This window comes from Amia ocellicauda, chromosome 11, assembly GCF_036373705.1.
Source record: "Amia ocellicauda isolate fAmiCal2 chromosome 11, fAmiCal2.hap1, whole genome shotgun sequence".
Classification (NCBI taxonomy): domain Eukaryota; kingdom Metazoa; phylum Chordata; class Actinopteri; order Amiiformes; family Amiidae; genus Amia; species Amia ocellicauda.
This window is the reverse complement of record NC_089860.1, coordinates 13,520,919-13,547,382: the sequence shown is the minus strand read 5'-3', so window position 1 is coordinate 13,547,382 and position 26,464 is coordinate 13,520,919. Positions and strand designations below refer to the sequence as shown.

General features: G+C 39.6%; 1 protein-coding gene across 2 annotated transcripts; it reads left to right on the top strand.

Moving 5' to 3' along the window:
• The first annotated feature begins 16,442 nt into the window (after positions 1 to 16,442).
• On the top strand, positions 16,443 to 25,495 carry dctn4 (dynactin 4). 2 transcript variants are annotated; one of them, XM_066716598.1, is made up of 14 exons: positions 16,443 to 16,610; positions 17,848 to 17,918; positions 18,922 to 19,100; positions 19,413 to 19,456; positions 19,603 to 19,710; positions 20,457 to 20,477; positions 21,026 to 21,099; positions 21,486 to 21,598; positions 21,893 to 22,002; positions 22,196 to 22,269; positions 22,358 to 22,412; positions 22,611 to 22,718; positions 23,068 to 23,165; positions 23,418 to 25,495. In XM_066716598.1, exons 1-14 carry the CDS (start codon positions 16,476 to 16,478, stop codon positions 23,638 to 23,640), a joined length of 1,413 nt encoding a protein of 470 aa, XP_066572695.1. In that variant the 5' UTR covers positions 16,443 to 16,475; the 3' UTR covers positions 23,641 to 25,495. The 2 variants fall into 2 exon arrangements, with proteins under 2 accessions (XP_066572695.1, XP_066572696.1); XM_066716599.1 differs by lacking the exon at positions 20,457 to 20,477.
• Positions 25,496 to 26,464: the final 969 nt, after the last annotated feature.

Here is a 26,464-nt window from a genome sequence, read left to right as displayed (position 1 = left end):
ATTTCAGGGTCTTTATTGCTATCTGTCCTTCTCTCTGTGACGCCTTCCGTCACAATAGCTGATAAACACCCCTGGCCCAGCTTCAGCCAATCGCAGCTCGGTAAACATTTCCAGACTGCTGGACATCCCTGTTTAACCCCTTCGACACCATCACTAAGGAGAGAAGCACTACCTGCCCTCAGCTCAGCGCTAAAGCAGTGAACAGCACTAATCTGGCCTGCACTACTGGAAATAAAGGCTCTGTGTTGAAAATTTATGAAAAGAGCAGAAGCAGAGCACATATTGTTCTGTGTATTAAAGAGAAAGGGGGACTTGTTTTCAACGGACCTTTGTCATTCATCTGTTAGCTTAATTGTAATGGTGTTTATTTTAGGGATGAGTTAGTGTAGTCAATTACTCGATTACACGAAAACGAGTGAACTATTCGAATACAAAAAAACATGACTTTTGACTTTGACTTTTGGTATTTTTGAGCAGCATTTTTTTTTTTACTGCTTTAACTCTAAATAATAAATAAGTTTGTTATGGAGTTTCCCTGCTAACACACAATGTTGTAGCAATGTAATTTACATTGCCACGACATTATAAATTGTTGTGGCAACGTTGTGTGTTAGCTGGGTTGGGATTTTTTTTTAGAAAAGAAAATGAGTTAGACTTAAACTAAAGGTTCAGGGTTAATGTGCTACATTTTTTATTTCATGCAAACCGTAAGTTTTATTTGGATATGTACAATAAATGTCAAGTAAAAATACCACGGAATGAATACATAGTTTTGATTAAAATTAATTTGATGCCAGTACTTGTATGTATACACTCACCTAAAGGATTATTAGGAACACCATACTAATACTGTGTTTGACCCCCTTTCGCCTTAATTCTACGTGGCATTGATTCAACAAGGTGCTGAAAGCATTCTTTAGAAATGTTGGCCCATATTGATAGGATAGCATCTTGCAGTTGATGGAGATTTGTGGGATGCACATCCAGGGCACGAAGCTCCCGTTCCACCACATCCCAAAGATGCTCTATTGGGTTGAGATCTGGTGACTGTGGGGGCCAGTTTAGTACAGTGAACTCATTGTCATGTTCAAGAAACCAATTTGAAATGATTGGACCTTTGTGACATGGTGCATTATCCTGCTGGAAGTAGCCATCAGAGGATGGGTACATGGTGGTCATAAAGGGATGGACATGGTCAGAAACAATGCTCAGGTAGGCCGTGGCATTTAAACGATGCCCAATTGGCACTAAGGGGCCTAAAGTGTGCCAAGAAAACATCCCCCACACCATTACACCACCACCACCAGCCTGCACAGTGGTAACAAGGCATGATGGATCCATGTTCTCATTCTGTTTACGCCAAATTCTGACTCTACCATCTGAATGTCTCAACAGAAATCGAGACTCATCAGACCAGGCAACATTTTTCCAGTCTTCAACTGTCCAATTTTGGTGAGCTTGTGCAAATTGTAGCCTCTTTTTCCTATTTGTAGTGGAGATGAGTGGTACCCGGTGGGGTCTTCTGCTGTTGTAGCCCATCCGCCTCAAGGTTGTACGTGTTGTGGCTTCACAAATGCTTTGCTGCATACACTTTAAAAACACATCTTCAGCAGAGTCAATGGGAGTATGCATAAAAATGGCAGCAGTTGCTGTAGCACATAGATGCTTCAAACAATGCACAGAGAGTATAATAACACAAATAATAACTAAACCATTGAAGAACCCAGTCTTAATGCACAGAGGATACATTTATTTATTTTACATACCAGGCTTGAGAGGCCCTGACATGGAAGGTCTCCCCCTGAGCGGAGTCTCTCTCTTTTATACAATCCATGACATGTGGGTCTGTGGGCAGGGTCAGTCACAGGTTTCCCAAAGTGTTGTCTTGAGGTCAGGTCCCTGACCCTTGTAATGTTTGTAGTTATCTTCCTGAGGAGAGGGGTTATCATAGAAACAGGTGTTTTCCTGTTATGGCATACAAACTGCCCAATCTCACAGTTTCCTTTAACAATGGACAATCAGGTAATCAATCACTATAATGTAACATCTTCAGCCTTGAAAGAAGAACAGGAAACCACAAACAAACACTAAGCAAACTGGTATCTGTGGGCTATTTATCTGTTTGGGTGTTCCTCTTATCATAAAAAACAGAAGTCAAAGTGGAGAGAAGAATGTCCAGAGGGTATACCCTGAACAACTGCCTGTCGCTAGCTTGATAAATCTAATTGTATTAATATCAAACATTATACAGTTTATTTAAAACATTAATACCGGCTCTTTAACCATAAAAAAGAAAATGCACAATCCAAGCACCTTTTTATTATTATTTGTATTTCTTGGCAGACGCCCTTATCCAGGGCGACTTACAACGTAAGTGCAATACAAAGTGCAAGAATACAGTTAAGTACAAGGCATCAAACATTACACATTCAAATTTATATTAAACAAAGCATTTCAAGATATAATATATTTTACAACTTCCAATTTATACAGTTAAGTACAGTAAGTGCGGACATACATCCTGGAAAGTAAAGCTAAGTGCCGTCAAGATGTAAGGTCACAGTCAAGGGTTACGGGAAAGGGAGCAAGGAGGAAATCAATCAATAATGCAAGAAGCATGATAAAATGCTGTGAAGTGCTATCTAACGGGGATTAAAAGGACTAATATTACTGTAATTGTACTGTCTGAAAAGATGTGTCTTGAGTAAGTGCTGGAAGGAGTTCAAGGACTTCGGTGGGAAGGTCGACTCTGGAGGAAGGGGAATGGAGAGGAGGCAGAGTTAGTCTTCTGGCACCGGAAGAGCGCAGTGGTCTGGAGGAGATATATGGAGAGACGAGTGTCTGAAGGTAGCTTGGTGCAGTGTGGTCGAGACAGCGGTAGGTGAGGGTCAATGTCTTGAACTGGACGCGTGCCGGTATCGGGAGCCAGTGGAGGGAGCGGAGCAGTGGAGTAGCGTGTGCGAATCGGGGCAGAGAGAATAACAGACAAGCCGCAGAGTTCTGGATGAGCTGGAGCGGCGGGTAGTAGTTGCAGGCAGGCCGGCCAGGAGGGAGTTGCAGTAGTCCAGGTGGGAGAGGACCAGTGACTGGACGAGCAGCTGAGTCAAGTAGTCGGTGAGGAAGGGACGGATCCGGTGTATGTTGCTCAGGAAGAATCTACAGGTGCGTGTCAGCGTGGTGATGTGCTGGGTGTAGGAGAGCGCAGGATCAAGGGTGACTCCTAGATTTTTAGCGGAAGAAGAAGGACAGAGTGTGGTGGATTCCAAGGGGATCGAGATCAGCAGAAGGTGAGGAAGAGTGGGGCATAAACAGGAGATCCGATTTGGAGAAGTTGAGCTTGAGGTGGTGTGAGTGCATCCAGGCGGAGATAGCAGACAATGAGATGAGAGGGTCAGAAGAGGGAAAAGACAGGAAGATCTGGGCATCATCAGGGTAGAAGTGGTAGGAGAAACCATGGGATGCAATGAGAGGGCCCAGGGAGTGAGTGTAGAGAGAGAACAGGAGCGGGCCCAGGACGGACCCTTGGGGAACGCCTGTGAGAAGAGGTTGGGGGTGGATGAGGAACCTTGCCATGTAACTTGGTAGGTCCGGTTGCTGAGGTAGGAGGAGAACCAGGTGAGGGAGGAGAACAAAGAGGAGGTAGCACAGTTGACAGATAGATGGGAAAAACAGTCAATGGAAGGTAAGAGAGTGAGGGCAGTGGAAGCAAGGGTGGAGGGGGAGACAGAGCGGAGATTACGGCGGAAGGTGACAGAGGGAGTGGGTGGAGTGGGGAGGGAGGGGAGAGAAAGGGAGAAGGAGATTAAGTGGTGGTCTGAGATGTCCATGGGTGTCACGGAGAGAATTGAAGGGGAACAGCTTCTAGAGAAGATGAGGTCTAGCTGGTGGCCTGCCCTGTGAGTGGGGGGAGACGGGGAGAGAGAGAAGTTAAAGGAGTGAAGGAGAGGAAGAAATCCTTGCCCTTTGGAGATGGGGCCCTTCGGAAAGGGGGGCACTGAGGCTTCTGGCACTGACCAAAGTGAGATTTCAAAAAGAGATTGTGCACCAAAGAGAGATTTCAGCCATGAGAACGTTCCATCCGGCCCAGTTGCCAGATTCATGGTGTTCATTCATTCTATTCTGTAAATCGCGGAGGTGGCTAATGACACTAGTTATGTTGGAGTCTGCATCTAGAATGAAATTGCAACAATGTTCACCAATAAGGGTGCAGACACCACCCTCTTTAGCTAATAGGTAAATTAGAGCTGCACGGTTCTGGCTAACCTATTAGCTTTACTTGTGGTTCCGAGAGCTTCCCTTGAGACCCTTGAGAGTTGAATTTACCAATATTTCTAATTCAAAAGGAACTTCATCAATTAGGTGCAAGGCTTTAACTGCACTGTATTAGGGGAAAATGCCTGCCCCAAATGTCATACCTACAGTGGATCGGTGGAATTCAATAAGAACCTCTTGGGGTTTCTGTTCCCTTTTTGTCCTATGGACAGAATGGGTCTGGGCTGCTTCAGGGGAGTGAGGAGACTGGGTTATGATAGTCACTTTTGAATTAAAATTTTGAACACTTTTGGTCTCCGCACAACCAGTAATGGTCATAAGCAGTCAAAAAGCCAAGGGTGCCTGGAGCCAGTGTAGTCAGTTTGGAGGTTATTTTGCAGTTTCCAACAGTAATAGTATAATTTGTGTTAACACAGATGTCATAGTGGTGATTCAACAGGCAGCGAGTAAATCCTAAATATGGACCAGTAGAGTTGGAGCAGAAACGAGCATTGGGCGTGTCTGTGAGTGAGGCCAGAGCCACAGTGGCTGGATGCTGCCTAGAGGGAGTTGAAAGTATACGGTGACACCAGGGACCACACTCCTTAGCGTGACTGTGAATACTAAATGTTCCAGTGGACAATAAGTCAGGAAACAGGTTTCGGGCTTGTTCACAAATCTTGCTGCTCTCATTAAGAGGACTGTGGTACATTGACGGGTCGGATTGGATCTCAAACCCACAGACTGCTGTTGGAGCACTAGCAAAGCAAATACAAGTATATATTCATAACCACGACATTTAGACATTTGAACACAATCTATTTGCATATGAACAAAAGCACACTAAGGGGGAAAATTTGCAGTTGGTGTGAACTGTTACTATGAAACCTGGGGCATACCAATTTGAAAAGACTGATTCACACATCCCACCACACATCTCCCCCCCTTGCCCGTGTGGGCAACCTCGCCAGATGGGCGAGCCAGAGGAGTGCCTGAGGGGCAACCTTGCCTTAGAAGATATTTGAGCTCTCTTACGGAAGGTGCAGTGGCCAGTTGCAATTTCCTGGAGCTTTTACAGTGCATTTCAGATTGTTTTTATCCTGCCCTTGGTCGTAAGGAGTCCAATATTAGTTTCATCCTGATATGATTTGCAATGTGCATATCAGATATATTCATAAGATCTTATTAATATCAGTAGTCATTATAGCAACTCCTTAGACAATATAGTTAATAATTATTAAGTTAATATTTGCAGTTATTAATCAATTATTATTGTGTCAGTTTGTTTTTAAACACTCCCATAAACATACATTTGTAATTATTTTCGTAGTATTAGGAACAATTCCCAATATAATTTTGAATAGTTTTTCATCTAGTTTTTTCCTTATTCGTCTTTTAAAGTTTAAAAAGAGTGCTAGTGCTGCCTTTACTCACCCCGTTCTCTGTGCTCTATGGATCTAGAAGAGATCTAAATGAATCTTCACCCTTCTAAATTAAAATGAACTCATCAGCCAACAATATTTAAAAGACGTATAAACAAGAGAGCTTTAAAAGTGAAAGAAACCCATGGTTTACTCACCCCCGCTCAATACTTAATTTCCAAACAAACAATCAAACTAACACACTACAGGTTCTCTCTGAATGGGGTTCACTTGCCCTTTTATGATGGAGCTCCAACCCTTTCCCTACTGCACTGCTACACTTCCTTCCCTTCACAATCGGAAGATGTCCAGCAGTGCCATCAGCTCAGAATTGGCAGAAAACAGTGGGACCCTGGTACACCCATCTACTGTCTGGAGAAGTCTGGTCAGAAGTGGCCTTCATGGAAGACTTGCGGCCAAAAAGCCATACCTCCAACGTGGCAACAAGGCCAAGCGACTCAACTATGCAGGAAAACACAGGAACTGGGGTGCAGAAAAATTGCAGCAGGTAATCTGGACTGATGAGTCAAAATTTGAAATATTTGGCTGTTCACCGAAGGGCTGGAGAGCGGTACACGAATGAGTGTCTGCAGGCAACAGTGAAGCGTGGTGGAGGTTCCTTGCAAATTTGGGGCTGCATTTCTGCAAATGGAGTTGGGGATTTGGTCAGAATGAATGGTCTCCTCAGTGCTGACAAGTACAGGCAGATACTTATCCATCATGCAGTACCATCAGGGAGGCATCTGATTGGCCCCAAATTTATTCTGCAGCATAACAATGACCCCAAACATACAGCAAACGTCATTAAGAACTATCTTCAGCGTAAAGAAGAACAAGGAGTCCTGGAATTGATGGTTTGGCCCCCACAGAGCCCTGATCTCAACATCATCGAGTCTGTCTGGGATTACATGAAGAGAGAGAAGCAGCTGAAGCTGCCTAAATCCACAGAAGAACTGGGGTTAGTTCTCCAAGATGTTTGGGCCGACCTACCTGCCGAGTTCCTTCAAAAACTGTATGCAAGTGTACCTAGAAGAATTGATGCTGTTTTGAAGGCAAAGGGTGGTCACACCAAGTATTGATTTGATGTAGATTTATCTTCTGTTCACTCACTTTGCATTTAGTTCATTGATAAATATAATCTATGAACGTATATTTTTGAAAGCATTCTTACTTTACAGTATTTTTTTTACACCTGCCTACAACTTTTGCACGGTATGGTATACATATATATAAATGCACATATATTCTTGGTGATGCTACAAATCCTCGACTAATGTGGGTGAAGATCCCAAAACTATTCTAATTGCACCATTGCTGCAGCAAGATTGTGTAACCCAGCATGGATTTGTGTATCGGTCCAGAGAGGCCAGGTGCAGCAGTTCTGTATAGCTGAGTTTTAGAAGAACATTTTCATCCAAAGCCATAGAGAGAACAGAAGACAAAGGACAAGTGTGCGATAATGTTTGGGGTACCTCATTGATGTCATCTAGTTGCCCAATAAGCAAAGGGAGTCATGTTCTTTAGAAAAACTTTAAATGCATCTTACTGACTGGCCATCTCCAGAGCGCTTCATTACAGCTCAGTAAACTATTTGCTATTATTCTAATTAAATCATGCCCAGAGTGTTCCTTGTCCACCTATCTTTTGACAGAGTACATTTCTCCCTATCATAAGATGGGATCATTATTTATAACGTGTTTGTGTTGTGTTGCTTTGCTATATATTTTCCAAGATGATACAATATATAAGAATATAGAAATCTGTTAAATTCTATAGTCAATTCTCAGATGTTTCAGAAAAGACATCACAAATAATCTTATCAGCAATGTCTTGGATGTTCTTTGCAAGAAAGCAAAAGTGACAGGTCATCCTGTACACGACACCTACTTATCCTCTGTCAAGATAATATAAACACTGTGTGATACCATTCAGTGTCATGTATAAAACATATTTTGACTATTAGCATATTATATAATGTTAATGTAAAAGGATTTTTTGGTGGAACAATAACATAAACATAGTATCCAGTGGTTTGTAATGCAATATTTCAGTTCAAAATAAAACAATATTTGTGTTTGTGAGACTGTAGGAGAAATGTGTCCTTCTTATGAGAAGCTGTCCAGAAATTCCCAATAGAACTTTTGCATTGATATTTGTTGTTGTTGTTGGTCCTATACTGGCCAAAATAATATTTGCCAAATTGTTCACAATTAAGATGTAATTAGAGCTTGAATAGATTGACAGTGTTTGGTATTAAGTCTGCTAACTTTTTTGTCCATTTGCTAAACGTTAATCATACTGGTTTAATATTTTATTTTAGTCTTAGCCGAGACAGAGAGAGAGAGAGAGAGAGAGAGAGAGAGAGAGAGAGAGAGAGAGAGAGAGAGAGAGAGGATAAAGTCTGGCTGCAGCACTCCCAAACCATGTGCTGTTTTTCTTCTGATGGTGTTAAAAGATCACTCCCTTGTGAGAGTAGCACTGTTTTTTCCTGCGGTGTTGATAACATTTGCTTGTCTTATTTTAGCTTGGCTGACCTTATGCTTCAGTACATTTCTTTATTCTCAGTATTATTGAGTTTAAAATGTGTTTATTTGTTGCTGTATTTAGTACTTCCCTCAGAAAATGTAGACTTGGTTAGATTCTGAGAACTGATGTCTGGAGGCAATTACGTTGTATGAATGTTGAGGGGGATTAACATGGTAACAGACGAGAAAGCTTAGGCTGCGTTATTTTTAATACTTCAAAATAAATAAATATGACCAAAAAGCAAATAGGCCCTGAGATATTTTTAAATCACAAGATTGTTTTTTTCTTTAATTGCTGTTTTCCTGTCTAACCATGACCTTGGAGACTGTTGTTCAGGTAGTGAGTTTCTACTGATGCTTCACTAATGTTACCAGTGAATAAAGTAGCATTGTTATTGCACAGTGGGGCCTGACTGGATAGATAGGGCTGTGAAGGCATCCTCTTATTTCCAGAAAATAAAATCTGCACTTGAATGACACAGAAATCCTGATGTACTGTGGTTTTGCTTGAAGCACCACCTTGTGGACATGTGGGTATTTGCCATGCCCTACTTGTTTTCTTCCCTGAAAATATGTAAGGCTCTCAAATCTAAAATTATTGATTGTGTGTAGATGTTCATAAGAGTTATAGAAAGAATGTTTAGAATTCAATCAAGCACTTAAACATATATTTAAACATCTATATATGTGCATTTTGTGCAGATTTTTCAGACTGTACAATGCACTAGTTAGAGCTCATCTGGATACTGTGTACAGTTCTGGGCTCCACACTTCAAGAAAGATATCGCTGCTCTAGAGGCAGTTCAGAGGAGAGCAACCAGACTTATTCCAGGTCTGAAGGGAATGTCCTACTGAGAGACTGAGGACTTGATCCAAGTCTTCAAAATCATGAAAGGCATCGACCACATCAAACCAGAGGAGCTTTTCCAGATCAGCAGGGACACACGCACCCGGGGACATAAATGGATACTGGGCTTCAAGGCATTCAAGACGGAAAACAGGAGACACTTCTTCACACAGAGAGTTGTCACAATCTGAACAAACTCCCCAGTGATGTGGCTGAAGCTAAAAATGTGGGAACATTCAAAAATAGACTGGATAGGATCCTTGGATCACTAAGTTATTAATGGACACCAAACGAGCACGATGGGTCGAATTACCTCCTCTCGTTTGTAAACTTTCTTATGTTCTTATCTGTGTGTGTATGTGTGTATTCCATTTGAACAAATTGGACAACTGCCATTTCCACCCATTACAAACCTGCTCTGTATGGTGTGAATGATGCCGATTTGAAGCTTTTCGGTCAGTGTACGCCCTGAAGAGGCGTAATTGTAATTGTTCTGTTGTAAACTGGAATCGCAAAGAATGGTGAAATCTGCCTTAAGAGAAACATTCATGTATCAGTTTCATGATTGTTACTCTACCAGTGGTAATCTTTTAACCTCATTGGAGAATACCTAAACTTCTACCTTTTAAATTATAACTTTCCATTTGTCTTGTTACTTGTCTGTGTTGCTTTAACTTTGTGTGTGTGTGTGTGTGTGTGTGTGTGTGTGTGTGTGTGTGTGTGTGGAAAACTAATACATTCCAGATGAGGGCAAAAGAATATGAACTGTGTGCACATAACTTGCAAATGCATAACATATGTTGCATGCAGACAGCTTAATGTTGTTGTTTTTTAACAAAAGAGAACACAAGAGTAGAATTCATTTGAATATTTGCATTTAGTTAGCAGCAGCACATACAGGATTTGACTGGATTTCACAGTGTTTACACAGTTCCTCCCATCTATTCACCAGATGTTAGTGACAAACAACACGTGACAGCTGTAATAACAATGGTATTAACATGAAAAACATGAAATCCAAATGTTATAATTAAAAAATATGAATATAAAAGTGGCCTGTAATATGAAATGTGAACATTGTAAACTTCTTAGCAAGCCCCCGGCTACAAATGCTGTTTGAATCTGAAAGTGAAGAACCCAAGAGGAAATGAGACAGCTAAGCTACTCAAGAAAACATCCCAGAATAAGTGTAATTCGATAGCTAGTGACGTCAATTGAAGCGAATGTGCAGAGCTGCGGTTAAAGGGGCTTAGAGTCTGGCCTCTTCTGTCTGACTGCTCTTTGAACTTCTGCTAGCATATTTTTCAAAGTGAGAAAAGGCTTTTAGACATTTGCATACATATTCTCCATGGCAAAGATGGTGTTTAGGAATTTTAGTTTCATTCATTTCACTAAAATAAATACATTTTAAAAATGGAGTGCTTTCTGGAAGACTTTCAGGTCATGTAGGGAACAAAGCCACTGGAAATACATGATTTTGTTGCCTTGTTTGTTAATTTAAATGTTTTAAACCTACCAATGAATTTCTTATTTTGATAGTTTGAGCATCAGCTTACAATCCTTTGAAAAATGATCAACATGCTGTAAATGAAATGTATTAATATTTAGTTAAGTACAAAGAACATACATGTTTTACTGCAAACAACTAGGTACCCAGATTCTTACCGTGTGGATGATTGTGTTTATATACATTATACATTTGAATCATACATCACATTTTGAAGTTTGTGAATCGGACACAGATTTATCTGATCTTGAAGTTCATCCTGAGAATAATAAGGGTATATATCTAAGGCTAGACCCATTGTACATATTTCTTGGAATCCTCAGTAAGGTTACAATTATTGAAATAGGCTGAGGGTGGGGGGTGAGGTTTCTTGTGAAACTCAGCTTTCCTAATGGATAATTTCAGTCATTTAAAAGTAGACAGTCAGTCACCAGATGAACTTGTAACACTACAGCTCTTAAGTAGCCCTTTCTTAAATTAGAACCATTTCAGAGAAGCTGATCCTCCACATTGGCTCAGCTGTGTTTTGAGGTAGACGGCACAAACAACGGATTTTCCCTCAAAGGAACCTCAAGTCTTCCTTCAACTTGGCAAACAAAGAGGGTTATCTATTCTTCAGCACTGTATGTTCTTACACATATCCTGGGTTCTCTTATAAGACCACATTCTGTCATCTGTCATAAAAAATTATGAGCAAGCCATGAGTAACACTTTCTGAATGCACTTACTGCAACGTTCGTCATCTGATTGACGCTGTGTAGCTGAAAGTCCAAGGCAAAGTGAAAGACACACCTTATATCACCAAACTAAATGCATCAGGCTTCCCTCTATGTGAACTACATGACATGTGCTACTGTACAGAGGCTAAAAGGAGGAACTTGGATAGGTACACAAGCTATTAAATCCTTTGTGAAAAGTAGCATTTTGTTCTTCCAAAATCTTTACTGATGATCGTTTACAACATTCATATTTACATGGTAAATGCTTTCATTTTAAATATAAGTTGCTTCATAGAAGGACAATATGTCTATACAGTGGAATGCTGGCAATAAAATACTATTTGAATAAAGCAATTTAAAAATGGAAATGCTCATTTATGAAGCATGTTCCGGGAAGCAATAAGTTTGTTTTTCAATAGCATGTTTCTTCCATTTCCACTCACGTCTTCATACATGCTTCTCGTTCTACATTACATAACTTTTAAATAAAGGAACAAATTAAAGTATCACACCCTAGTTACACAACCTTATCAGCAGGTGTTAACTAAATAAAATAAAAATGCAATAACGGGTTTCAATGTGGGCTTTCCCGTGGAAACACAAGGTGGTCATACTGTGGCTGCTGTGATTGCCTATGGATTTTGACAATAAAAGATTAGGTGAACTTTAGGACGTGATTCTGCTAGGATGACAGGCTGGGATTAAATCAAAACTTTCAGCCACACACTATTAGAAAACTACAATCCTGCACTCAGAGGCAGCTTGATTTTTTGTAAGATGCTGTTTTCCTCTTCACACGAATGGAAATGCTATGATGTACAGGCTTGCGGTTTTGCTATAAGAGGGTGGGTCAACGATTTGATTTGATCTTGTTCCTAGCAAGGGTAAGCCAATACCTAACATAACAGGATACAACAAACAAGTATTGGATTGCCAATAAAAAGCACACAAAAAAAAGCATCAGCAAAGTAACATGCAAGTTCTTGTCTTCTTGCTGGGCATACAACAAAAACTTCTGAATCTCTCTTCCATACATTGTTTTTGAAGACACAACAAAGAGGGACACTTAGTTTTATATAATGGTTATCACAGCTCTAAATTTTTAACAAAGAATACGCACCTCTTTACAGTAAAAGTTGATGAGATGCATCTATTCTATTCAACTATTCATGTCTATTTTTGAACTTCAGCGCCAATGACAATATCATACCGCTTTAACAACATCACAAGGGCCGGTGATCGGAAGGAACATGTTTACTGTTCACTACAAGATACACACTCACTTCCTGTTTACAGAGCTAATCAGGAACATGCCCGAGTACAGTGTTTACATTGGCTTGTATTTTCTTCTTGCACTGTTAAATTTAGAGAGCAACCACAGTCAGGACATGTAATCTTGTTTTTCTTTGCCATTACCTTATTCGTACAAATATTTGCAACATTTTCTGGTGCCAAAAGTTTTGTATGCATGCAGCTGATGAGAACTTATTTTATGTCAATAACAACATTCTACTTTGCCAGGAGCGAAAGAAAGCTTAAATGTGGTTTTGTTAAAGGCTGCATAATTGAGAACAGAGATACAAAAGCATAGAAACAAAACCCAAATATATAAATCAACCTATGCTATACATTTTAATTCTATTGACACATACTTGATTCTGGTCAACAACTTGTCCACTAGTAGGAAGTATTCAGAATGTAATTATAACATTAGCATATGCGTTTTCATTTAAACATGTGGATGTATGACGTTAACTTTTGTATTAATTTTGCTAGAGGTTCTTTGGAATGAGGTATTATAATAAAAAAGCAACACATGATGTACAAAACCATGCTTAGTCCTCGGTTGGTCCACTGACTCACTCAGAGTAGGGACATTTATGTACATGTATTTATCGTAAGCACTTTAATACTGTTAAAATGTTATTTAGCTTTATTAATATTAATACATTTTCGTGTTCCTTACTTGACAGTGTAAATGATAAGTTACTGATTTGATTCTGGATGGACATATATCCCATATATCAGTGTGCTCCAGTACAATCTCTCACACATGATTCGTTTCGAGTTTTCCAATTAGAAATAAACTGTTCTTTCTGCCAGCAAGCCCTATTCACGGTCTTCCTTTCTTTACAGAAAACACCAGAATATCAAACACTTGTTTCTGAAGTGAGGCTGGAATTGAGGATCAGTTGAAATGTGGAACTTGGAAGCAAGCAATATCCAATTGGTCAGCACAGTCTCCTTCAAGGAATGTGTCATTGCGTCCATAACTGAAGGACTACAGTCCTGTTTCTCCTTTCAAACCCTGTTCGTACAAGCCGTAGCTTTCTTCTGTTCCATTCATGTGGCCAGGAAAAGCACAGAAAATTGTCCATTCTAGTAACTGTGTCAGGCATTCTCTATCCTGCTTGGGTTAGTCCGTACCCGGTACATGATGACAGACACTACTGGACACGCCAGTAGGGACATCATGAAGATGACTGTGGCAAGAATGACCAGCACAATGGCCCAGATTTCAAGGATGTGTTTTGGGAGTTCAATTTCTGTTTGTTCCATCTCAATAGCTCCTTGGGTCTTCACATTCAAGTGCCCTTTAAAAACATGAAATAACAAAGGATTAATTAGTGATCCATAATCTGTTCACTTCAATAAAAATAAAATAGTATTATGAGTAAACGTTAGGAACTGTACTCAGAACATCCCAATTATTAATTTGCTTTTTAGATACACTATGTATTTTATGCTTTAAAAAAAAAAAAAATTTGCTTCACTTATCTCTTCTAGATTGGATTACTGAGTGTATGTTTCAATTCATTAGATATTCTGACACCTTTTTGGAAAAAGTAAAGGCTGCTATTTCAAAATGTATAAGAATTTAAAACATGTTAGCCTATATAAACAAAGCTATCTTAGATACTATTAGAGATGTTAAACTTTTTAAGCAGTGCAAGTGAACTGATAATAAGCACATTATTGATGGAGCTAAATAATGACAAATCTGCTCCAGAATTAAATTACTTGGAAGTACAACCTTAAAACAACTTGCCACAGCAGATAATTATCTAATCTATCTGCGTCAGTCTGATGTCAGAAGGGGGAAAGCAGAGGTGTCAATTAATGCAACAAGTTTGCACACATCTATCATAATGTTAATCTGCTGTTATATATTATACAAATTATATAAATACTGAGATATAATCACATTGGTAACATTTCAATTAGCATGTGTTGTTTCCTCATAGGTGGTCCCTTCAGGGGTGGTGTGCCTTAACAAACACGTCCCCTTATTATTGTAGTGAGACAAGAGGACTCAGTGCGATATAACTGTATTGCTTCTACACATTTATTTTGCTTTAATACTGCTGTTGCAATCTTCAAATCGAGACCACTTGTTACTCGATCTACAAAACAAACAAGAAAACAAGATATCCAGATAAACGACCTAATATATTGAGAAGAAAGGCAGCATTACACAAATACATAAACAAACATAAACTGAAAACAAACTAACAGGCAATTATTAAGTAATAGTTTTCAACTATACTTGTATGTTTAATTTTGGCAGCCTGTGTAGGCTACTGCTAAGACATGCTGGCATATATAAACAAGACTCTGGTATAATCTTGTATACAATTTTTCTAGATCCAGAAAGATTCAAGAGATGTCACGTATGGATCTATCATTTATGCCAGTTTCCCTGGTTTTTTTTTCTTGCACCTTCATGTCTTTAACACAGGGAAACAGTGTTACTAAGGCAATAATAATAATATTAGTCTCAATGGAAGAATTGGAACTCGCCTGTGGCCACTGCATTCCATTCCGCACCATTCCCACATGGATGCAATATTATTCTGCAATAAGTAGTATAATTGCACCACACACATTATTCGTATGAAATCGCTTTTACATTGCATTTAAACAAACCAAAAACTTACCAACTTGTGGATAATAACCATACATTACAATAGCAATGTTGTCATATCTTATCAAATTAAAAAAAGCTCATGAAGCACTTAAACCAAACAACAACGTTATGAAACTTCAAACAATCACAGTAGGGCTGCTCACTTATATGTACACCACTTAGTCTTACAAAAACACTTAAATCAGTCAGACAAAACAGAATAAAACCCACCTGGGCGCAGGACGCTGCTGGCTGTGAACTTCAGACAGAGCTGACAAAGCGCAGATCTTTACATCTCAGGTGAAAGAAAACGGGCCAGTTTACTGCAAATGCGCAAACTTTTACGCATGCATCCATTTACCATTTACTCTATAAAGCACACACTGCACCGGTAAGCAGGGTCTGCTACAATATGTCTCTCCTTACGCAGGGCTGACTGTAGGAGTAGCGGCGGAGTAGGTGACGCTGCGTGGCTTCTGAGGAAACGCTATTGATTGGTGGAGCCCGGTCTTCAGCCCCGCACAGATTAGCACGCCTGTACAAAGCGGGTCTTATTAGCCATCTGCGTTGCGTTAAAATGCTTTGGTTTAATTTTGTTTTTGCAGACTACACTGGAAGAACTGGTCATGTCATTTGTAATTGACCAGTTATATTGTTCCCGGTCGTTGTTTAGGTGTATTGTAACGCATGCACTGTGTCTTTGGATACAACACATTTTTCTTTGCTTTATAACATCGTATTTTATTATTCAGAACAGGAACCGTTAAATAGCAGTTCAACCATGTAGAGCAGAAAATGAACCACCGCTGAAAACGAATTCATACCTTTTTATGAACCTTAATTGTTGTTGTATTGTTTTCCCCCAAATTACATGTGCAATTTGTAACAAAACATGTGCAGAAACTGTAAAAATATAATAAAGATTCAGAAAGGGGTGGTTGAAGGTTGGCTTTGGGGGGCCGCATTTGGCCCCCGGGAACCCCTGATGTAGAGGTTTAACAAATATGATAGTGGTTAGTGATTAATCTGTTCTAGAGTACCGATTTAGACCGATCATATATCAATGATATGGTCATATATAGCGATACATGTCTAAAACAGAATACAATATTAATAATAAACATAAATCTTTAGTTTAATTTGAAATGTATGTCACTCAAGCGCCTAAACTTGAGAACTACACTTCCCAGAGTCGATGGGCGTGGTTAGTGCGCCACCATTTGAATCACATGACGAAGCCGGGGCGCAGCTCTTGTACCCGGATCATGTGACGGGGAACCGGGTGGAGGAGTCTAGAGATGGCGTCCTTGCTGCAGCCCGAGCGAGTGCTCTACCTCGTCAACGGAGAGAAGAAGATTCGCTCCCCGCTGTCGCACCTGTATTTCTGCCGCTACTGCAGTGAGCTCCGGTCTCTGGAGTGCGTCTCCCATGAGGTAAATAATAATGAAATTAACATCATTTCTGTGGTTGTTATTATTAGCCGGCCATTTCCACCAGAACGGGGAGGGGCTAACGATGACTAAACCCGCCTGGTTTCGGTTTGGGGGGCTGACCTCCGCTCATGATACTGTGGCGTGACTGGTCGGTTTACACGTCAATCAAAGATCTCGGTATCTTATTGGTCTGTTGTGTTGTTAGAGGCGGGTGCATTGCCACAGCTTCCAATTGGCTGTATTTCCTGTCAAGAACTAGTCCGCATTTGTTATTGGTTAAGGCCAACTCGGTCAATCCAGCTGTACGTGTAGTTGGTTTATTCGGGTGGCTGTCAAAATGTACATTTTCAGATATGAAAAAAACAATCGCGAATTAAAATAATAATTATAAGAGAACACATTATTGCGATCATAAACTGTAGTGTATTTTATTTTAAGACATTTTCTGAAGTGTCTGCGTTACACTTGTTTTTAGTCGCAGAAATGCACCACACCCTACGTCGGCGTTTATTTATGATCATTTATCTTCAACCCCGTTTGATTTGATAATGTTGAAATTTTTTATTTCCCACCTCAGATGCTCAAATAAGGCCTGATGTGCAAATATATATATATATATATATATATATATATATAAGCATGTCATTATTACCCGTCGGAATAACCCCTATCTATATTGCCATATGTTCGGTATATATTTATAATGCATTATACGCATTTAAACATTATTATGCACATTATCAATGATTATCAATTATCAAATTCAGTGACGCAACTTCATATGTCGTAGGACACTGTTACTTTTCACCAGGGGGGGATGATGATGATGATGATGATGATGATGATGATGATGATGCGAATAATAATTTTAATAAAAATGTAATAACAATAATATGTAGACTTTTCATCATTCGAAAAACACAACACCTGCCATTGTTACTTTATTAAATGAATTATTTTCTTATGTTGGCAGGGCTTACGTTAAACATATGTTTACATACAATCCTGTATTTAGGCCTTGTCTGCTTTAATGAACACTGCTTGTTTTGGTGAAAGGAGAAATGAAAACACCTTTAGAGTTTCCAGAGATTAACATTAATACATAATTTGAATGATCGCAATGGTTAATTTAAATAAAATGCATAACAATATGTTGGGTATGATCCCAGAGATATGTATTGATTGCTGGATGCATGAGTACATTTTGTTATAAGGAGTTAAACTATTTGTATTTCAGGTGGATTCTCATTACTGTCCCAGCTGCCTGGAGAACATGCCGTCAGCTGAAGCCAAGCTGAAAAAGAACAGGTGAGAGAGCAGACGCCACATCATTTAAACCGCTCATGATTTTAGGCCTGAACGCCCGATACATGATTAAATGAAATGCAGCATACAGCATGTCTCCCTGTGCTCCTTTAGATTGATAGTTTTTTAAAGGATTTTTAGTGAGCTTAAGGATGACAATTTCGGATTTAGGATTTCATTAGGATCCCCATTAGCTGGTACATCATTCCTGGGGTCCACACAAAACATATAAAACATGACCAACAAAAGAGAGGACATTTACAGACAAAAACAAGAATTAAAATAAAAAATACAACTAGCAGGATCCTGTCCTGCGTACAACACCTAATTGTATATTTTTATACTCTTGTGATCTCTTACATCCTTGTTATTTTTACTTTAAATATACAGTCAGTAGTTAGGTAGTAGTAGTTAATATAGGTCCTTTGATACACACCAAGAACCAGTGACAGCAGCCATAAAGTGGTGCATCACTTGTGTTTTGAAGCTTGTTTTATTGTGTGCTTTAGTAATATGAACTGAAAGTGAGCTCCATTCCATTGTGGCTCAATACAACACTGTGCGTTTGCTTTAATTTTGTTCAAGATTTTGCAACAGTGTAGAGTCTGGTGGCATGTCTGGTGGGGTGTATGTATGCATTAGAGCAGAGTGTGAGTTGACTATACAAGCACTTGGGGATTTTCAATACATTCATATTTCTAACAACTTAGTATTGCTCTTATGTTTTGTAAGTTGCCCTAGATAAGGATGTCTGCCAAGAAATAAATAATAATAATAATAAAATAAAGCAAGAAGTGATGTTATTATCCTCTCTTCAGCTTTCAACCAGGAGAAACTGTCATGCAGGTTTTTTCCACTAGATCTTGGTTTGCCCTTCGATGCACACTGAACTGCTCTGTTATAAACCAGCTGTAGCATCCCTAAATCCTTCTTCACAGCACCTGACCATACCATGTGATTTACACCCGTATCCCTAACTCTCATGTGTGGCCCCTCTCTGCTCCAGGTGTGCCAACTGTTTTGACTGCCCGTGCTGCATGCACACTCTATCCACAAGAGCCACCAACATCCCTGCCCCCCTCCCAGATGACCCTGCCAAGACTGCTATGAAGAAAGCCTACTATCTGGCCTGTGGCTTCTGCCGCTGGACCTCGCGCGATGTGGGCATGGCCGACAAGTCTGTAGGTGTGTGATGCAGGGGCTCCGTTGGGACCACCTAGGTGCTCTGCAGAACTGCAGAATTAAGTCTTGCCAAAGCAGGAGTTTGCATGATGTATTCATAGGTATTTTTGCCTAGTTTCAGTGTCGAAAAAGCAGGCACCCATCATGAACTTCTAGTAATTCCATACTGCCTGACATTTGGGGAATTTAATATTTTCTTTACGTTCACACAAACAGCTCAACCAAATGTACCCCATTTTATTCTCTTGTTATAGTGTTTATTCTGAGATGCACAGAAATAATCTAATTTCTTTTCTTTTTCATTTACTGTTGTAGCCAGTGGAGGCTGGCAGGAACCCGAGAACCCACACACCCAGAGGGTAAGCACAGCTGGTGATGATTCGGGGGTTGCCAGGCTCGGGGATCTCACCACGTGCAGTAGCCCAGGCAATGTGGTCTTTCCCTGAATGAGGAACACTTTGCTAAGTGTAAACAACACTGATGGGAGTTTATTGGGCCTTTGCAGATTAACAAGCTGATAGAGTATTACCAGCAGCTGGCCCAGCGAGAGAAGGTGGACCGAGACAGGAAGAAACTGGCGAGACGTCGTCCTTACATGCCTCTGGCCTTTTCGGTAAGCAGGTCTCTTCCGTATATCGTCACAAAGCAGTAGTTTTTCATTTAGCTGAATTGCTGTTACATACTAAACATGGAACAGCTACCATATTCACCATCCCAGTAATATGGGCAGCAGTGTGGAGTAGCGGTTAGGTCTCTGGACTCTGGAGCTGAGGTAGGGGACACTGCTGTTGAACCCTTGAGCAAGGCACTGTACCGAAAATGCATCAGTACAAACCCAGCTGTATTAATGGGTAATTGTATAAAAAATATATATATAATGTCATTAATGGTTAGAAATGTAATAATATGAGTAGATTTAAATGTTTGGCTAGGGTATCTGAAATCTCTCTGCAGCTTTTGACACTTCAGTTTAAATGTCCTAATTTGTTTTTGATTGTGCCGCTTCTGGACTTTTGCAGTCCCACGAAACCACAACCTGCTTCTCCGACTCTTGCTTTCTCTCGCACTTTGCTATTGAGAATGTGGCACACCCTAAAAGCATGACCCAAGATCTAAAAGTCACGTTTGTTATTATTAGTGTGGATTTGTTCTTTTTAATGACACAATGCAACGTGTTAATTTGAAAGATCACTCTTTGTCCCCTGACTTCTGTGATGAGTTATTGCTGTTGCTGCTGCGGTGCACGTTAACTCACACCACCTGCTACTGAACATTTGCTTAAAGGGTTCTGTTTCACCTTGTTGTTTCTCTCTCCTTTTCTTTGCTAATGCACGCTGCTATTTTGGTTTTTATCCCCAGCAACACACTATTCACGTGGTGGTGAGTTATTTTTCACAAACTTAATTCTAAACTAAACTGTAGCCCGACTTTAGGTGTTTACTCAACTCACTGCCTTTGTTTTCCTTTCACTGCTAAGTTACGTTCCTGAAATAGAATGCTATCTTTATTTGATTACTATAATACATTTATGCTAAGAATCCCTTTTTTTTTAATATATAAAGTGTTTAGCTTTTATACTGTTTGTGCATGTCTCTTGAAATATTAAACAACCCTTCCCCCCTCCATCCAATAAACAAACATTCATGTTATTATGCAAGTATTGAGTAGGTTCCTGTTCTGAAGTATTTCCTGTTCTGTGAACTTGCAGTCCAAGGGAAACTGTTTCAGTATGTTTTTTTGGATTTGGACCAATATTGCTATGTGGACTTGGAAGTAAACAAACATTAGGGACTTAAAAGGCACACTGATTAGCTCTCTAAGTGGGCTGTTGAGTGAGAAGAATGGACTCCTTTTTAGATTTGTTTATTTATTTATTTTACAAGGGACTGCTAGTGTTGAATTAAATACATTTGCTTCACTTTTTTAAGGAAAAATATGGCCTGGGTACAAGGCTTCAGCGTCAGAGATCTGGGGCACCTATTACTAGTCTTTCAGGACTTTCGTGAGTAAATTCTGTTTTCCATTTGGATTTACTTTGGAAAAGGAACACGCGTCAGTAGATGTCCTCTATTGTAATAGTTACACTTGAATACAGGACTAATACACTGTCTGTTCACGAGCAGACTTACTACACTGCTCTGTGTCTGGTTTGTATGACATTGTCACATTTGGACTTCCATGTACTTTCAGATGTTTTCATTTCTAATACACAGATCATCGTGTAGTGTTTATGCAGTTGGGCAATTCTTCTAAAGCCCTCTGAGCTTCATCATTTTGCTTAACATGGATCATATTTCAGAAAAATAACTTGTATAAAAGGGGAGTTACAAGATATGAGAGACCACAAGCATCAGCAGAATATATTCATATTGTTTTAATTGCCATTAGACTGAAAGAAGGTGAGGACCAGAAGGAGATAAAGATTGAACCTGCCCAGGCTCTGGATGAGGTGGAACCACTTCCTGAAGACTGCTACACACGTCCCATTAACCTGCCGGAAGGTACGGCTGAAACACACTCACTAATGTTGGGAAGATGGTGTAAGAGTGTTGTAATTTAACTGAATTAATTAAGTGCAAATCCAGCATTCCCCATGACCACATCTATAGTTTTTGTCAATCTAAGTGCGATATCAATGAATAATGTATTCACAAAATGAAGAGGCAATAGAATGAAATGTTGCTTTAGCTGGGAACTGCGCCATTAAAACTTTAAACCCAGAGACATGCGAGCCAAAACTGTACACAAGACAACTGACGACAACAAATCCTCAAAGCCTCTCTAATGCTCCCCAGTGACTACACTGCGCCAGCGTCTCCTGCAGCCTGATTTCCAGCCGGCCGGGGCCTCTCAGCTGTACCCCAGACACAAGCACCTCCTGATCAAGCGCTCCCTCCGCTGCCGGGTAAGAATCAAGCCCAGCCTGACACTGTGCTTCTGAGTAAAGGACTGAGACACTCTTCTCTTTCACAGTAATCTTCTTAGTACAGTTAGATAGGGAAAGCCACCAAACAACAGTCAGATGATCTAGAAATATGTGTTTGGCAGGATGATTGAACCTTGAAATTCATGCAACTTTTTCTTTCTCTATCATTTAGAAATGTGAGCACAACTTGAGCAAACCAGAATTCAATCCGACTTCGATTAAGTTTAAAATTCAGCTGGTGGCAGTGTAAGTATTTCTTTGCCGATGTCTGTTGAGTGTTAATGATTCTGAGGAACAGTCATTGAGTGAAAGACCAACACTTTGTTTCCCAAAGGAATTACATCCCCGAGGTGCGAATCATGTCTATTCCAAACCTGCGATATATGAAGGCAAGTGTGACCTCCTTAGTGTCTTTATATCTGTTGGTTCAGTTTTCTTGGTTTTATTTTATGTTACTTGTACAGTGGAAGGGGGGATTGCGTTGTTAGTTTTTTTTTATTTTCTTTGTCTTATGATAAGTTTAGCTCAAGTTTCTCTATTTATAATGTAGTTTGGCATCTATTTCTAACCATTCATTGTTTTTACAGGAAAGCCAGGTCCTTCTGACCTTGACAAACCCAGTAGAGAACGTCACGCATGTCACCCTGTTGCCATGTGAGGAGGGAGACCAGGACGACTTAAACAGCACAGCGAAGGTAAACCGCAAAACGTACTCCTCAGACGTTAAGAGTACAGGCAGTTTGGCAGATTGAATAATAAAAAAAATTTAAAAATCTGTGCAGCTAGAAACAGAGACCCCAAAAACATTGAACTGGGCACTATTTACTAAATAAAAAGTCATATAATGTCTCTTCAAACATCACTTTATCCAATATATATGAAAAATGTGATTTCATTGTTTATCATATTGATTGTGCAAATGCATTCAAACGGACTTTTGAACTTCTTAATGGTGTAAGGAATTCTAGAATTCCACATTCTGGAAGGTTGTGTGAAGTTGTGGCAGTGTGGACACAAACTGCATCTCTCTGTGTTGTCTTGCAGGTTGTGGTGCCTCCTAAGGAGCTGGTCTTGGCTGGGAAGGATGCTGCAGCAGAGTATGATGAGCTAGCAGAGCCACAAGACTTCCAGGATGACCCAGAGTAAGGATGTTTGCTCTGTGGTAGCATGTACTCGCATATCACACTCGCATAGGCATGGCGGTCTGTCTCAGATATGTTCATTTACCGTTCTTCTGAATTCACAATTAACCTAAATATGAAATGCTTTGTACGGCATGGTTTTGGTCCTTACTTTCACTATATGGGTTTATGATCATTCATGAGAGTCACTGCGTTTTTGTCTAATCATGTCCGGTGGATATTCACTCACTTCTCCTTCCTCTTTCTTCTCAGTGTGGTGGCCTTCAGGAAGTCGAACAAGATTGGCTTCTTCATCAAGGTGATTCCACAAGGTGAGGAAGGGGAGGTGGCGGTGTCGTTCAAAATCCGCCACGATTTCCGCAACCTGGCCGCCCCCATCCGCCCCACTGACGACGGGGAGCCGGGGAGCGAGCCCATCTGGCTCACCCACCATGTGGAGCTGAGCCTGGGACCCCTGGCACCACCCACACAGTGAGCCCCCCGGCACAGTGCTGATCTGAGCTCGAGCCGCCAGAGCACCCTTGTAGTCCTTCATAGCACCAGGAGAGGGCACTGTGGCACAATTGCTCTCCTGTAAACAACTGATACCCACTAAAGAACAAAAGATCTCGACATCCTGTTAGAAGGAGCTGCTAACCATTGATTATTCGCAATTTCCACAGGCCTTTTTATTTATAACCTGTTGAACTAAGGCATTAGTTCAGATGACCGCATAGCTTCGGTGGATGAGGTTTTCAGTTTCGAGGTATTTATCAATGCCTTTTTTTTTTTAATTGCAATGTAATTTGATGTAGGTTTCTGGAGGATATTTTTACTTGGTATGGCATACTTTGTGGAATTTATTGCAGTACAGTTATGAATTTATCTGGTTTCTTCTTGAGTCAGAAATACAACGATGACGTTTATTTGCCATTGACAAGAATTGGAATTTGTTAACCTGTATGTATGAATGCTTAAGTTAAGGCCTAAGACATTTATAAAAAGACATTTTACCCATATAACAATGTATTTATCAACTGAGTCATTTAATGTTTCCAGATTAAAAATAAATAAATACAAACTTCCAAATATAGTTGTTATAAACTTTAGTGTGCCGACATATCTGGAGAACCTTGTTTTTTAAACAAACACTTTTGTGGTTTCTGGCATTCCAACAGTTAAGTGCTTTTTTATTCCATTTTGCTGATACAGAATTGTAGCTACTGAGTTGTCTTGTTTACAAACCTCTTGGCTTCTAGAAATCAGATTGAATGCAGCGTGGTAAAATCTGTCCAGCACTTAACACACTTCCCCAGGTAGTCAAGTTGTATATTTTGTAAGCTGTGCTCATTGTTACAACTTTCTCATGGGTGGAAAGAGTTAAAACGTTTTCTTTTTTTAAGCAACAATTCCTCTAAAAAGCTACATGGAATGTATACATTATAAAAATATGAAATGTCCCTCCAACAACTCTTAAAACTGTACAGCAGTTTATTCACAGATTCGGTGGAGCTCCGATATTCGCATTTCATTAATTCTGATTAAAGCCCTTCTGATAACAGACAGTTGTGATATCCAACATGCCCCAGAAGGTGTGGTCAGGTGTGGTCAGTCTACCAATCTGAAGTTCATATTAAAGCAGAGTCCTCCATTTTGGCTCCGTTACTTGACACATTTTATGGGTGACCAAAAACATGATTGTTTACAGCTTGTGATACACATTACACTGATCGAGCATGAGAAGCTACAAGTATTTATTCAATGTAGTGTTGAAGAAGCTGTCTGCATGTGCTTGAATCTTTCTTTTTTCTGTTTTAACATCTTTTATAATGGTTTCCTGTATTTATTATGAAAGCTGGATACAGTATGGTTGTTTTGGGCATCGTGAGGGGACAAGAAGCACTGAAATATCTTCAGAAAGGTTAACTGTTCACACGCAGTCTGATGTCTTGTTGTTCATGAAGATTAATGGCCCCATTTGACATGGATGAAAGCTTTCCTCTTACCCGACTTCATCAGTGCTGTGGGTCAGGGAATATGTGATTATTACGGCCGTATGACAAATTGGATGGAAACCGTTTCCATTCACTGCTGTGAAAGTGAAGGCTGTGTATCTTTTGAACACTAATTTCTTTTTTCTACAAAGTGCATCTCGTTTGAGAACTCTCATAATCTGTAGGTTTAAACATGACACAATATCTGCTTCATGTTAAAAGGTCTCTGTGTGCTTAATGTTCAAAGTAATATTCTTCCTGCTTAATTGATGAAATAAGTGTTATTCTTTAAGCCAGTGCTACTTCAACAGTTGATTTAAGACTGAACACCAATAAAGCTGACTGATTACAGATGTATCTCATGTCTTGTGCATTATTAAAAATGAAGGATGTTGGTTCCACATTTTGTTGACCCTTCAATGTTTATTTTAATCTTAGCATGCAGTATGATTACAGTTCTAGTTTTCAACCTTTAGATGGTGCTGTATTCCATTCTAAAACTTGAATCACTGAGCTGTAGTTTACTGTCTTAACCAGCAGGGGGGTGAACTAGTTAAGGAGTTCAGTATAACTTGAATAATACAAAGTGGATTCTTCTACTAGTTGTACAAAAACATACCATTTACGGTGATATTTGCTTCATGAATGGAAAAAAAATCAAATATATCCGTTATGTCCTGGAAGATTCACAGCTCTTTGATTTCTAAAACCATATGTGTCCGCACTGCTAGAATACCATTGCTAAACAGCAGTCTTTTCAACATCTTACTGTTTTTTTCTATTTTGCTAATAACCCAGTACTTACTAAGAATGATATGATACTGACCGTTCAAAGGAAATAAAATGGCAACCTTTAAAACCTTTTTTTTTTTGCAATTAATAATTGTCATTTAATACAATTTCTCAAATAATAGGCCAACAGAAGCTAATTCAGAAAGTGAGTGATATGCAATGTTGTTTTCAAACTTACATTCAAAACTTTTCTGTTGTTTTTGAATGTGTGCTCGGTTTCATTTTCTTTTTTCTTGCCCTGAGTATGAGTTGAATGCTGTCGTGCTGCTGTTAAAAGGAGGGAATTCTGTACTATTATAAGAAGTTACATAGATGGAAAGATGTTTTCATTCCTTGTGTTATCATTAGTGGTTGTGAAAGTAATTTGCTTGGTTAAATGAGACCTAAAAAAAGCTGTGTACTTTGGAAGCAGATTGCCTTAAGGGTAAATTAAATCAGAGGATAATGCAGCCTTTTCACTCTATGGAACAGCATTAGGTTAAATTTAGTATGACTGCTAAATTCTAGAACATTTTGGAATATAATTTTTGTCTT